This window comes from Sminthopsis crassicaudata, chromosome 4 (assembly GCF_048593235.1).
Source record: "Sminthopsis crassicaudata isolate SCR6 chromosome 4, ASM4859323v1, whole genome shotgun sequence".
NCBI classification, from domain to species: Eukaryota; Metazoa; Chordata; class Mammalia; order Dasyuromorphia; family Dasyuridae; genus Sminthopsis; species Sminthopsis crassicaudata.
The window spans coordinates 346,021,465-346,036,339 of NC_133620.1; the positions used below are offsets into that span (position 1 = coordinate 346,021,465).

A 14,875-nucleotide genomic window follows, 5' to 3' on the forward strand; every position below is an offset into this window, starting at 1 on the left:
AAGAACAATGAATTTGAATAAAGTTGGAATCTCCAGAGCAGAGTCCAGAATCAGTTCAACTGATTGGAGAGGGAGGGACAGGGAGGAAGGGAGACAGAGGGAGGGAGAGGGAGAAGTAAAGGAAGAGGAAGTGGAGGAGAAGGAAAGGGAAGGAAGGAAGGGGAGAGGGAAGGAAGGAGAGGGAGAGGGAAGGGGGGAGGGGGAGGGGGAGGGAGAGGAAAAGGGAGAAGAAGAAAGGGAAGGGGGAAGGGGAGGAGGAGGGAAAAGGGAGAGGGAGGAGGGGAGGGAGAGAGGGAAGGCAAAAGGGGGAAGGGAGGGGAGAAGGAGAGAGAGGAGGGAGGGGGAAGAGAGAAGGAGTAGGGAGGGGGGAAGGAGAAGAAAGGAGAGGGGCAGGAGAGGAGGGAGGAAGAAGGATAGGGAAAGGGAAGGAGGAAGAAGAATGGGAAGGGAAGAGGGGGGAAGGGGAAGGAAGAAAGGAGGGAGAGGGAGGGAGAACGATCAGGGCTATATGTTCCCCTACTTGCTGAATACATCACTTTGCCTTGTCTCATTAAAGCAATTAAAACTAGTGCTTTATTTGGAATAATGCAATAATATATAGAAGAGATCAAATGGACAGACCCCTCACAGAATCCAAACAGCTTACTTTCCTCCTGAAAGACTTTACTTATAGGTCTAACTTACAAATCTCACTTTAAGTCCTTGAACTCTGGTGTACTGGAAGTTCTAAACTAGTTATCACAACGACAGAAAACTTGAGTTTTGATTGCCACTTACCAACTATAAGAAAGGCAATTTCCCTTCTTTAGACCTATTTTCTCAATTGTAAAATGGAATCTGAATAATTTTGTAAGCCCCTTTTAAACTCTAACATTCTATGACCTGCAATTAAAATCTCTGATTCTTTATATGAGGAACACTCATTTGCAAAAGTCACTCTCATGCAAAAGTGAAGATGGTACCCAGTTCTGAAGATGGCAAAAGGAGATGAAAACCCCACCCTAAAAAAGCTATGAAAAACAGATACAGGACGCCCAGAGATGTGACATACAGACCAATAGTAGTAAAACTACTTTTCAAACATGTCCCTCACATCCCAGCATCAACAGAATCTTCTTAGTCCATATCAACAAGCAGCAAAATTTCAAAAGACTTGGGAGAGAAAATGCCATCTGCATCAGAGAGAGAAGTATAGAGATTGAATGTGGATCAAAACATAGTATTTTCACCTTTTTTGGCTTTTTTTTCCTTCATGTTTTTTCTCTTTTGTTCATGTTTTTCTTCCACAACATGACTAATATAGAAATATCTTCAAAAGGATTGTACATGTTTGACCTATCAGCTTGCTTGCTGTCTTGGGAAGGAAAAAGGTAAGGGAGAAAAAAAGGAAAAAAAAAAAAAAAAAACTGGAACTCAAAAGTCTTATAAAAATCAAAGTTAAAATTATTTTTATATATAATTGGAAAAATAAAATATTATTGGAATTTAAAAAAATAAAGCAGTAGACATCATTATTCTGTCTTTTCTAAGAAGGAGAAGCAATAACAATAACTACTACTAGCTAGATATCGTATACTATGTGCCAGACACTATGCTAAGTCTCACTTAATCCTCACAAGAACCCTAAAACAAAATGGATATGAGGTGTTTTAGTGGAAAGAGTACTTTATACTAGTCAGAGTTTCTAGGTTTCAGTCTTAATTCTGCCACTCACTTCTGGTCTGACCATAAGCAAAACAGTTTTTTTGAGCTTCCTCATCTATAAAATGAGAGGGATTAGACTAGATGAACTGAAATCCTATGAAATCCTACTCAGCTCTAAATCTATGCTCCTATGAGGAAAGGGAAAGGATGGCTAGGTCCTATTCACTTCATTTCCAATCAGATTAATTGGATCTTAATGAAGAGTTTAGAAATAAAAGAACTAAAAACAATCTTATTCTACTGGTCACAAGGAGTTTTATCTTAAGATCATCCCTCATTGGTACTCATCATGGTTCATTTCCTACAGAAGCCAGTCACATGGAGAAAACAAACAAACAAACCTAGTTTCAGAGTCACATGCTTGCCTCTTTGACCCATCAGCCATCTTCCAGATATGGAAAGCTAAGTGAGAGGATACACAGAGCTTGGCACAACCTCATTCTACCACTGGAAAAACAGCCTAATCTACCATCTACCAACAGGGAACCACGGAGCATCGTCTTTGACAAAGAACACATGGTAGAGCCCCAAACCAGCCCATAGGAAAGCCTTGACAAGAAAGGAGACTTTTGAGCAGAGAACATGCTTTATTGAGAAATAGATACAGAACCGCACATTCTACCACATCTGGAAAAGGGTTTAGCTTCTGTATAAGAAAGGCCTATACCCCTCAGGAGAAAATTCCCCAGCCACCTTGCTTCTGTAATCAACATCTCGAGTGACACAGAAGCTTGCGGCTGGGAGGAAAGGGAGGGGAGCCGCCACTGAGCATGCTTGAAACCAGCCCCCCACAAACCCACGGTGATTATAAATAGTGTATAGAAGTGACAGGAGCAAGGCACGACTGACCACAGGTTAGGGGTTGTGGTGAGGGCTCCACATCAAGACAACAGTATTGCAGGAGACCAAGTTGGCAAGGGTGACATGTCAAACATCAAAGGCTGCTCTGAGATAGCACATATGGAAACTGGCGAGAAGTGAGCCAGAATGTCTCATTCTCTCCTCAAATCACTTTAACAACATCAAAAACAGAAGTGAACTGTAGACCAGAAAGAGCAGAGAAGAGGGGTGGGACTGAGAAGGGTAGCATCTCAGACGGGATAAAAGCGCTTCTGTTCTCAAAGGGTGTGAGGAGCTGCCGCCAGAGAAGCAAACTAGCTGTATGGCGGAGGAGGCTGCTATTACTTTGACTTGCATGGCCACAACGGCGACAGCAGACAAATGATTGTTTTGTCATTTACTCCTCCTCTGTCAAAGTTGGAACAAGGTTAATGCAACCAGTGTGAAAGTTAAGGGTGTTTTGCACGTGCTCCCACCAGCATTTACTATGACCCTATAAAGAAGGACAAAAGACTGCATTGGGCCAGAATGGTACTGGGGGAGAAAGAAGTACGGAATATGAAGAATAAGCTAAGACACAAAGTGAATAATTAGCACTGGAAATGGTCTTGGTGACTGCCAGTGTGGAAGAGAGTAAGGTCTGGAAAGGCCATTGTTTCTATTCTTTGTTCCAGGGAACTTCCCTGACAATATGGCAGGGAGGCCAGTGGTCCTTCCCCTTCATCAAAACAAGTAACCTTCCCTGGAAATGGTCCCAGATTATAGCACAAAATCACCATGTGCTGCTTAACTCGTCCTCTCCTCCAATTCAACCTCCATCTTGACTAACCCCCAGCTTTGGTCAGCCTGATGAGGATTTCTTAAAAGGGGTGGGAGGTGGAAGTGTGTTAGAAGTTCTTAAATCAAAACAAATGAGCTAAGAATGTCAAAAACAGGGTGAAAATGCACCATGGCTTAACTGTGGTCCTCTGCCCCTACCCTCTGCATCTTCACTTCCTTTCTGACCCTCTGAAAGAAACCTGGGAAACTGTCAAGGTGAAGGTGGAAATAACTAAGTTCAAAAGGGAACAAGAGTGATGCTGCTCAGAATCCAGAAGAGGAGCACTGTTACAGACAGTTTAAAGGACACAATACAGCCTTGGGGGCTTGAAACAGGAGGGAGAACCAGTGACTGGACAGGTACAGTACCACATCCGAACTCCTTGGGTCAGTGCTTATGTGGGAGCTTCAATCAAGTCCAAGACAGATGCATTCCAGGCAACCTCACTGAGGCCGAAACAATAGTTCCTCAGAACCAGCGTCTGCAGTGTACACAAAGGGTCGGAGCCAGGACAGTCCTAAGGGGGAATGGCCTTCCCAAAGGATACTGTACATGCCAATCACAACAGCCACAGAAATGGACACACAGATCCCAAGGGGGCTTCCTACTGCGGGGGTTCGCTGGCTCGGGGATCCACAGCCAGTTTAAGTTCCTTTGGGAGGGGTCCATTTCAAACAGCTGGGATCCATGGTCTTATTGGTGTTGGATCTCTTTGCCTCTTTGGCTATCCACTCATCGATCAAGTCCTGAGAGAAGTAAAGAACAGAAAGACACAAGTTCACCAGATTGGTTCCCCACACATAGTACCTACATGCTCTTTGATTCAGAAACTATCTCTAAAAGGATCACAATACACAATGTGTTCAGACTTTTTGCTTTACACAGTGCTTTCATAATTTTCATCTGATTCTCACAACAATTCTGGGGGGGTTGGTAAAGTATCATCCCCTCTTTATTACTAATGCAAGAGGTTCACAGAACTTAAATTTAAATTTGTGCCCAGGGTCACAAAGCTTGTCACCAACCGAGGCAAATGGGACAAGGATCTTGGTCTCTATACTCCCTCCATTTCCCATTCCAAAGATTACTCAAAATCAGAAGAAAAAAAAGTTTAAAATCAACCAGATATCCTATAAGCATAACTAGATACTTTTTTGTTGACATTTAAAACTACTTTTCATGTTTTGCTCTCAATGAAGACAGAAAAAAGAAAATGTCACCCTTCTTTATCTTAAAGTCATGGATGAATAAGGGCAGTAATCACTGAAAGTATCTAAGCTATTCCTGAGAGCACAAGGACCCACAGCATATAAATCCCCCCTCAAAATAGGCCATTTCCCAGTAGCAAAGTTTCCTATCCCTGTAAGATGCAAAGTTTAGAAACTGCATAATTCACACTAGTCACCATAGAGGGGGACCTAACAAAGTACTAGTAATGAAAGAGATTAACTTAAGAGAGAAAGCAAAAAGCAAGAACTCTATAATAAGCTAAAGAAATGAAGATTTAAAGAATTTCTACATTTTACCTAAGAACAAGTCTGACTATAGGCATGTTAAGATTCCACATCATCTTCCTTTGAATCCCAAGACACAAACTGTTCCACCCAAATGGGTTAAAAAAAAAACAAAAAAAACACCCCAAAAACTTACCTGTCTTTTTAGAACCAGGTGTTTCCCTTTCCAATACTTGAGCATCTGAAGGGCCTGAAGGGTACTGACAATGTCCACAGGATTCACTGCAGTCTCCTGGCTGATTTCTGTAACACAATGTTCCAACAAGGACATGAGCACAGAGTAGAGGACCACTATCATCAGCACCATGCCTCTCTTCCTTATTCCTCAAATGTAATTCAACTGGATTCAGAATCCTGCCTTTTGTACTGAATCCTAACAGGTCTAAAAAGGTGTGATCTTCAAGTGAGTTCTGAAAGCTGGTAGAGGAAAAAAGAGTCACAAGTGAAAGGGAACAAGTGAAGAATCTCACCTTAGCATCACTAACTGGAGTCCACTATGCTTTGTTTTCTCATCATAATTTATACATAGTTCATATGCCAGCAGATTTGAACACTGGGCAGAAAAAAATCTGTGTTTTGGAGGCTGTGCAAAAAACGATCAGCACAAATGGCTTATCAAGAATTCAAAAAGTTGGCCCTTAACAACTTGATGAGTTTATGAAGGTACAAGAAGCAATCTCTCAGGGCCTAGGTGGAAACTGGATTCAATATCCTCTAAGCCTCCCTCTGGTTCTAAAGCAGGTACCCCACCTTCTTTGCTTTAAGTGAGATTCCAGCACACTGAACTCCCATGACCTTCCCAGGGTCACTCTCTTATTAGCTAAAGGTTAGCTCTGCTATCAAGCCACTGACCACTGCCGCTCCACACATTCCAGAAGCCTACCTTTAATAGAAATTTCTTTGCCTTGAAAATTATGCAAATATCTTAGCAGCACTTCTTTCCAGTAACTCCGGTAGCTGATGAGGCCCAAATCAGACAATGGGCGTTCTGGAGAGCCAACCTTTTCTTCTACTTTGGAAAGCAAATAACCTGCCAAGGAAAGCAAAATCCGAATTGAATAATTCTCTATGGACTTGAATTCCTTAGTGATGACAACACGATGCCAGGGAATAAATTTATGAATAAATATAGTTAACATTATCCCAAACCCCACTCCTCACTGAGGATGGAGGAGTGGGAGGAAACAATCTTTTTGACTGTTTAACTTGGAAAGAGAGAAAATAATCAAACTCATTAGCTTAATTAGCCAATCAGAAGTGTCTACTTTTCTGACCGAAGAAAATCATTTGATGAACAGTGAGCATTATACACTCTTATATTTAAATATTAAATAATACATTTGGCAGAATTATGGTCAAAAAAGCCACTATCACCTACCTGACCACAACCAGCCACATGACCCTGAAAGAGTCACCCTAACACCTCTAATCCCAACAGCTCTCAGATTTGTTTCCAAAGCTATAAAATGGGAATAATGATAGTACTCACCTCACAGTGTTGTTGTACTAAATGAAAGAGTATATGCAAAGTATTCCACAAACTTTAAAAGATTATATAAATGCATTAGCTCTTATTATTAAAATATCAGAGTCCATTAGTCAGCTAGCTACTTTAAAAAAGGTTACATATACATAGCATGAATGCCAACGAAGGAAGATCCCATAGCGATGTCTCTAAGGAAAAGGTGATAGCAAATATTCTGGGTAAAATATTTTCCTGATATAACTAACTGCCTTTCCTACCTCTATGCATAAAGACCAAGTGTTCATCAAACAACTAGACACCATAAAAATCTCTCAAAACAGATATCACTATTTTCATTCTCCTATGTGTAACCTGTCTCCATCACATTTGGAAAACTCTGAAAATAATACCAAACCTGAGTGTGTTGGAAAAGATCACCTCAAAAATCCCTTCTAGATCTAAATTCTATGATTCTTATCTCTTTCAGCCTTTGAATCTTACCTCACTCCCTCAACCCTACCTATGCCCAGGACTCAACACAATATGTATTCAATATGTGCTATATGGACTGACATTTCAGCACTATCATGATATCAGTAAATGCATGCGCCCATGTACCTGCATGTGCGCGCGCACGCGCACACACACACACACACACACACACACCAACCACCCACTTACTGAAGTCAATGAGCATCTTGCCATAGCCTTGTCGCATGTACTGAGGCATGGTGAGGATGCAGGAAACATTGTAATTGAGGAATGAATTCTTTTCCTGAAATCAAGAGAAAATAAATAGAAAATCACAAATGTCTAGAATCAAAGGAGTCAACAAGTTGGCTCAAGTCTGCCATGCCAGATGCATGAGGGAAATAACGCTCACCAGGGAGGAGGAATAAGAGTTAACTCTGCTAGTTGGCTAGCCTATTCCATGATGATACAAGCCATTAATCCAGGGGTTTCCAGAGCTTGGAGATTTAAGGCTTCAACTCCATCATCAAAAAAGGGCTGACTCTGGCCCTTTTGCATCATGTAGTAAGTGGGGAGATGTTGTGCAGACTGATGAGTCAGCCAGCTACCCTCATTAAAAAATAACTTCAAAAGGAGGCAGCTTACTAGGAAGAAGGCAATACAGAAAATAATCCCTCCAGTCTAGATTTCCCTCAGAGCTGGGAAATCCAGATGTTTGAAGGTTGAATTTGGATCATGTCCCCTAAGAAAACAATGACAATGTCACAAAGAAGTTTAAGGGAGTCCAGCTCAGGAGCTAGAAAGCAGTTCCCAACCTAAGACTACAAAGAAAGCAAAGATCAAGGAGATGTTCCCTCCCACAAAACTCTATCCTACAAAGATATGCACTTATTAGTTACCAAGCAAGAGCCCTTGGCCCAGTTATAAGCAGGTAACCTTGGTAAGCACACCCTGAAATGAGGGAATGTGGGGGTTCTAATAAAAAAAATTTACATTTTTTACTAGATAACCTCTGGCATGTCTCTGTAGGAAGAGCTTTTGACAGATCCTGACAGTCTCATAATTCCAAGATTTAGTAACTGATACTTGGTTAATATCTTCCTCCCAATAATTAGATGCATAATTCACACACCAAGTTATAAATACTAACCTTGGAAAAGTATCCAATCAGGTGACAGCCAGTGTTGTCAGCTTCTGTCATGACATAGAAGAGGAAGGGCTCTACATCATAATATAGTGTCTTATGGTCCAGGAAAAGCTTGGCCAGCAGGCAGAGGTTCTGGCAATATATCTGAAAGCAGAGAGATATAAAGAAGAATTATAGTTCATCAGTCATCAGGCTAACAGGTTTAAGACTGAAGCTAAGACCCAACCATATCAATTATACTTAATCGAACAGTGGGCATTGAATGAAAGGTGGGCATTCTGGTCACATGGTTGGGAAGTGCCTGCAGTTGAGTTTTAAGAGGAAAAATCCAAAGAATGATCAGCATGCTGAGGAAGAGAAAGCCACAAACTAAAGATCTTTAGTCCTAGACTCACTCCTGAACTCTAATTTCACATCTACAACTGCCCACAGGATATTTCAAACTAGATATCCCTGAGATCTATATCTTGTACTCAACATAACCAGAACAGAATTCATTATTTTACCCCACCAAAATCACTCCTCTACATTCAATGTCTTCTTTAACTGCTCCCTCATCCCACACGTCCAATCTCTTACCATTTTTACCTCTACAATATCTTTAGTTTAGCATACACAACCAGTTTTCTTTCCTCACATGGCCACCATCTTTGTTCAGGTTCTCATTACCTCTCCCTTGGATTAATTGCAATTACTGCCTCTGGTCTTCTTAATCCAATCCACTCTTCTTAATGCTATCAAAGTGAAGCTCCTACTTGCTATGCTATGCTACCAATCATAGACTAAATACTATACCTCCCTTATTCAATAAACTCCAAAAGTTCCCTATTGCCTCAATAATTTCATATTTTTATTGACTTTTAAAGCCCCTTACAACTTATTCCTAACCTATCTTTCTGACTTCATTATTTATTATCTACTTTCCCACATGCTATATAGTCCAACCAAACTTGCTTTGACTTTATTCCTATCTCCAAGGCTTTGACCTGCCATCACACGTGCCTCAAATGCATGTCTTTTTTCACCTCTACCTTACAGGATCTTTCACTTCCTGAGACACAACTCAGACACCACCTGATAAAGGAAGTCTTTTTTTACTCTTTCTACATGCAACTACTAATGTCTTTTCTCCCTACTTGTTCTGGATTTATTTAGTATACTCTCCTATATGCAAATATCTCCCCTGAAAGGATGTAAACTTCTTGGGAGTAGGAACTGTTTTATCTCCAGCTTTATATCTAGCACTGAATATATAAACAAAAACACTTAACAAATGCTTGTTGATTCAGAGAAGAAAAGAAAATATAGTAAAAGGAGGCTCAAGAGCTCTTATAATTAGAAACCTTGGGGCAAAGGTAAAGTATTAAGGCTAACAGTATAAAGCTCCAGAAAAATAAATGAATGGAGAAGTTTATCTAAACCAGCACAGCTTACTTCCATAGCTGTTAATAAGTTCTGAAATAACTAAAGAAGGTTTATCTTCAGAGCTAGTTTTTGACATGGTATCATTTTAAGAAAATACTATTTTGTTTCCAAGAGAATTATACTATCTCTGCTCCCGAGTCAGTCACTTCCTCTTTTACCTTATTCTTCTTGCCATCAACTTCAAACACAGAAATGGAGCCTTTACGATAGATCTCATCTCCTGGTGGATGTTTCCATACACATTTTGCCTATAAGAAAAGGAAATTCACATCAGTACATTGCTACTAAAAATTTAAAGAGAACACTAAGGCTAATTAGTTGAGCTGAATAAGGCTTAAGGCCAAAAGGCAGCTGGATACACTTTGGGAGAACATTGATCTATACTCCACACCTTCCCTCCCCCCCAAAAAAAGGCTTTCTTCTAAAGCAACAGCTTCTGAAGTTACTACAAACTCCTTAAATTTTTACTGCAACAACTTTCTGGCATTGTTTGCCGCAGGAGATTAAAATCATCCACTACATAAAAGTCAATTAAATACCCCACAATAACATAAAATCCCTCCTGCCAATAGGAAATACATAAGCAGATTATCTCTGGCACTTTACAAATGCCAAACATTTCACTATCACCTTTACCAGCAACTTCCTATCCCCAACAGAGTAGACAGGTTCCCCATTTTTCAATGAGGAAACTAAGCCATAATATAATCATATGATTATTAAAAGAGCCCTTCTTGGCCACAAGAATAAAAGCAAACTCTCAGAAAAGGCTGACAATACTATACTTGAAAACCAGTTTGGAAAACCAATGGTCCTTGACCACCAGGGGGCACTAGCTGCCTCTTATCCTCAACCCAATATTCAATTCCATTGGCAACAAGATTTTGGTATCATAGATACTGGTCTAAAAAGGTTAAGTACAACAGAACTTTTTTTTTAAGTTCAATCATATTTTAAAGTGCAATGGAGAACAACCTTGCTATTAAAAGGATTCCGTCTGTGCTCTTATTTTTGTGTAACATGGAATACAGGAAAGAATACTAGATTAGGCATCAGTCCACCTGGCTTCTAGACTTAGTTCTTCTAGCTCTATAACCGGAGAAAAGTCACAACTTTTATCTTCTGTGTTGCTGGAAATGCCTTTAAAAGGAAGTGTTACCCGTGCTATCAATTGCAATCATTATATTAAATGGTCTTAAGTTTTTAATGATCAAATACTAGGGAATAGGTTATTAGGAAATGGTAGATGTGTTGAAACTCAATGTAGCAAAACTTTTAAAATTTCTAAACTAGAATTAGAGATCTCTTGAGAAGTTCATACCTATAGTATTATGTGTGACAGTCACAATATAAATGCTATCAAATCCTTTTCTGTTTTGAAGGACCAAAAGATATGCAAAACACTGGCTTCAGTTTTACCACAAGATAACCCAGTTTTTAAATTCATCTGTGTGTGAAAATAGAAGCAGAGGTCAAACACACTTCAAGTTCTATGCCTTCATCCACTTGCTAAGTGGATCAGTGAAAGAATGCTAGCCTTGAAGTCAGAAAGATGAGTTTGAATCCTACCAAAAATGTTTATTAAGTATATCAGATATTCTGAACAAGTCACTTACCCTCACATCCTTAAGTCTCCTCATCTATAAAATAAAGGTGATGATAATAGCACCTTCCTTGCTAGGTTGTTATGAGGACATAAGTGAGATAATTTGAGAAGCGCTTTACAAAACCTTAAAGAACCATACACATGTTAGTTATCATAATGATGAGTGAAAACTCTTTAGGCCTAAATACTACTAATGAGGCCGAGTAATGCTGCTAACTGCTGTGTGTGTGTGTGTGTGTGTGTGTGTGTGTGTGTGTGTGTGTGTATGTAAAAAGAGAAAAAAGGGAAAATAAGCAGATCAACAAAAGAAAAGGAAAACAAACAATCACAGATTATAAGGAGAGCATAAATAACTTCCTCTGATACTACTCAATGGCACCTATGTCACAAACTGCATCCTTCTGGGTTGGAATTAACCTATTCTTTAAGCCTTATTAGGTAAATATTATCCATAGATTTCAAATGCCTAGACCTCTTTTTAATATAAATAATTTAATGCTAGTTCTAATGCATCTGATAGTAAAGAGACTTACCATGTGTCGTCGAAGTATTGTTTGGCTCTTCATGTATTTGAGACAGAATTCGCACATATAGAGCCGTCCCAGGCGTGCGTACTCTTCTGGATAGGGCGAATGGTACCAGGTATCCAACTCATATCGGCCAAAGGCAATTGTTTTAATCATGTTGCTGCCTTCTGTGATTTGGCCCTGCAGTCGCAACTTCTCCTATATCAAGAAAGGAAATATGACAGAGGAAATCTCAAATTCAATATCATCATAATCATCAATATCCAAAAACCCGTAAAAATTGATTATACATAACACTGTACTTGTGCTATCTATATTAAAGCCCTTGTAGGTGGAGATATAGGTGGAGACAAACATAACTGACTAACTATACACGCATAGTGTATGGATATCATCTCTACATTTATATTATCTTTGTACTACAAGTATTTTATTTCAATCTAACATTCATTCATCAGAATGAAAGGTCCTTATATTAGTGGAACCCAATAAAATGAACTAAAATGAAATATGAAAGATCTAATCACTAAATATACATCCAGCAATCCAAAATCCCAAATGATACTCGATTCTTGGTGTTAAATTACCCCCCCAATTATTGTAGCTGAGAAATGGCTGTAAAATAACATGTCTAACTAGCTATATGTTAAGATCAACATGAAAAGAAGAATAAAGGAAGAAGTAAAAGGAAAGCCATGAAAGTTCCACCCCCTAGAGGACAGAATCTCAGAAAATGAGCACCTTTCCTCTAACAACTTAAGATTTATATTTAAACCTCTTGGTTCTCTCTTACTTGAAAGTACTAAAATTTTACCAGGCTTCCAAAAGACTACCTACTAACAAGGCTTTTATGAAAATGTTTTGCACAATTTCACATGGGCCTTCTAAGTGTCACCAGGACAAAAACAAATCTACTGACAGAAAAAAGAATGAACAAGAAATGACCATGACAGAACAGAGAGAAAAATACCAACACATCATCACCTAGCATTTTAGGATCTTTGAAAGGGAAAGACCCAATCCTGCAACACTTACAGTCCCTGCAGATCACAGGAATACTCCAACTCACAAGGAGACAGTCATTTGAAGGCACTCTATTGAGGGACAAATGGCCCTAACAGCACTATCTAACAATTCCCCCAAAGGCATCACTGGATGTACACAGCTTTGATGGTTCATAAAAACCCTAAATCACGAAGGAAGAATACGAAAGATAGCCTAGGAAAGAGAAAAATGTAATATATTGCAGAATTATACAGTTCCCATCTTGCAAAAGGATTATGTTTTAAAAGGCTGTGGGTAGATTTGTCACTGCATAAATTTTTTTAAAATTATATTTTTTTCCCCCAATTACATGTAAATACTATTTTTACTAAAGTTTTGAATTCCAAAGTCTTGCCATTTCTTCCTCTCCTCCCTTCTCCCTGAGAGGGTAAAGCAATCTAATATGTTTCATTGTATAAACTTTAGAAGTCATTTTCCTATAAAAACACGCTAGTCAAAATGTAAAGCATAAATAAGGGTACTATTCTAAAAATACTATGCTATCATTGGTATTAATACAAAGTATAACAATTTTTCTTTAGAAAAACACATTCAAAGTTCTAATTACTAAAAAGATATTTCTTTTCAAAATATTTCCCTTCCCTCTTCCTACCATCCAAGCCCTTAGTCTTTCAACCTGCCAAACAGTAGGACTCACTCCCTTAGCTCCACACTACAGAAACAAGAAGGAAAGAAGTGAACGAAGTAAGAGATGGGAGGCTACAGAAAACTGGAGACAAGGACCGTTCTGTCAAGGAAAACATCCAGGAGCCTTTCTTAGGCCTAGGCTGGAATCCTTTTTTCCCCCTGTGGACACCTAATACTGGCCTATCTGCTTCCCTTTCTACTGGTACCATTTTTCAAAAAGTCTTCTCTCGTTTGTCCAAATACAAAACAGAATCATTCTCACTGCTGACCTAAAACACCACAGTTTTTTAGAACTTTAAGAATTTTACTTCAAATAAGTAAACCTAGGATTTTATCATAAGAATAGTAGAAACTCTGGACTGATACAACTTGACTGGGAAGGAAGACAGGAATAGGAGAGATGCCTAAGGAGGTGCCTAATCCTTTTGTTTCCTTTCTGATACCTCATATGTGATCCCAATTTGAAGTAACAATCAAGGATGCACACATACAGAGATTAGTAAGTATATATAAGAGGAAAGAAAGGTAAGCATTTATGGTACTATGCAACAGTCAACAGAAGGGAAAAAGAAAAGGAAAAAAAAAAAAAAAAAGCCAGCAGGAAAAAAGGATATTTCCTGTGACCACATAGCTCAGATGACAAAAACATAAGACAAAGGTTGCCTATGTTATTCCAAAATGTGGTTTGTTGTTTTAATCTAGTGAAAGCAAGGTTTTTTTCCAAATTATAAGCTGAGAAATACTTGTGTTTTTCATACTACAATAGTGGTTCTGTGAGAAAACTATGATGTTAGCATTATCTTCCTCTCCAAAACATTAAATATGAAATTACCTATCAAATACTTATGTGTGGCCCATTTAGGGTGTAAAAATAAGCTTATTCTCCTCTATTTTGTTTTAAAATGTCTGTGACTCCTTCTAGTGTAAGGATATTTCACGAATCCAAACTAATATTATTTCAATAAAAATTTAAATTTGTATTGAATTAACTGACAGTCATCTAGAAATTAAATTCTCTAATAAAAATATCTTCTTACCTACCTTCTGATAAATATCACATTATAATGACTCAGATAATTAAATCAACCTTATTAATACAGAGTAAAATCACATTATAATTGTGGTTTTAGTAGTCCAAAATTGCTTCTATGTAGACTTATTATATTTGTTCTATTGGTGACATTCCCAATTTATAAACCCATTCTCTGGGATATGGATGGTGTTTCTACATACATCATCTTCTTTCCTACCTTCCCCCAATAACTCTTTATGCCTCTTCACTCCAAGATCTTTGTAACTTATTTTAATGTGTGACTTTGAGAGTTTGTATAGATTTTTCTGTTTGAGATACAACAGAGAGTACTTGACAGCATTACCACTGAAGAGGTACAAAAAGTGAACTACCATTAGCTCAATGATGCTCCTTGTCTTTAACATACAGTCTATAATAATATCATCACTAAGGGAAAGGGATTAATACAACAAGCTTATTAGAAAAATCTTTTAGCTAAGTGAATGCAAAAGCCTTGGCTTTGAAGGTTTTGCATTTTGTAAATGGAAATAAATATGACAATCCCAAGTAATTAGGCAGAAGAACCAAAGCACTTGCATTTGATGCACTGTGTTCTAAAATGGGGCCTTGTTTTTTCAGCTTCATCTACAGT

General features: G+C 38.6%; 1 protein-coding gene across 2 annotated transcripts in view; it reads right to left on the bottom strand.

The window, feature by feature from the left end:
* Nucleotides 1–2,271: 2,271 nt before the first annotated feature.
* Nucleotides 2,272–14,875, bottom strand: part of KAT7 (lysine acetyltransferase 7) — a 30,496-nt gene continuing 17,892 nt past the window's right edge. For both annotated transcript variants that reach the window (XM_074261191.1, XM_074261192.1), the window contains 7 exons: nucleotides 11,526–11,717; nucleotides 9,545–9,634; nucleotides 7,965–8,105; nucleotides 7,025–7,118; nucleotides 5,762–5,908; nucleotides 5,015–5,121; nucleotides 2,272–4,110 (listed from right to left, as the gene is read on the bottom strand). In XM_074261191.1, the coding sequence (XP_074117292.1) occupies nucleotides 4,009–4,110; nucleotides 5,015–5,121; nucleotides 5,762–5,908; nucleotides 7,025–7,118; nucleotides 7,965–8,105; nucleotides 9,545–9,634; nucleotides 11,526–11,717 (873 nt within the window). In that variant the 3' untranslated portion in view covers nucleotides 2,272–4,008. The remainder of the gene's footprint in view (nucleotides 4,111–5,014; nucleotides 5,122–5,761; nucleotides 5,909–7,024; nucleotides 7,119–7,964; nucleotides 8,106–9,544; nucleotides 9,635–11,525; nucleotides 11,718–14,875) is intronic.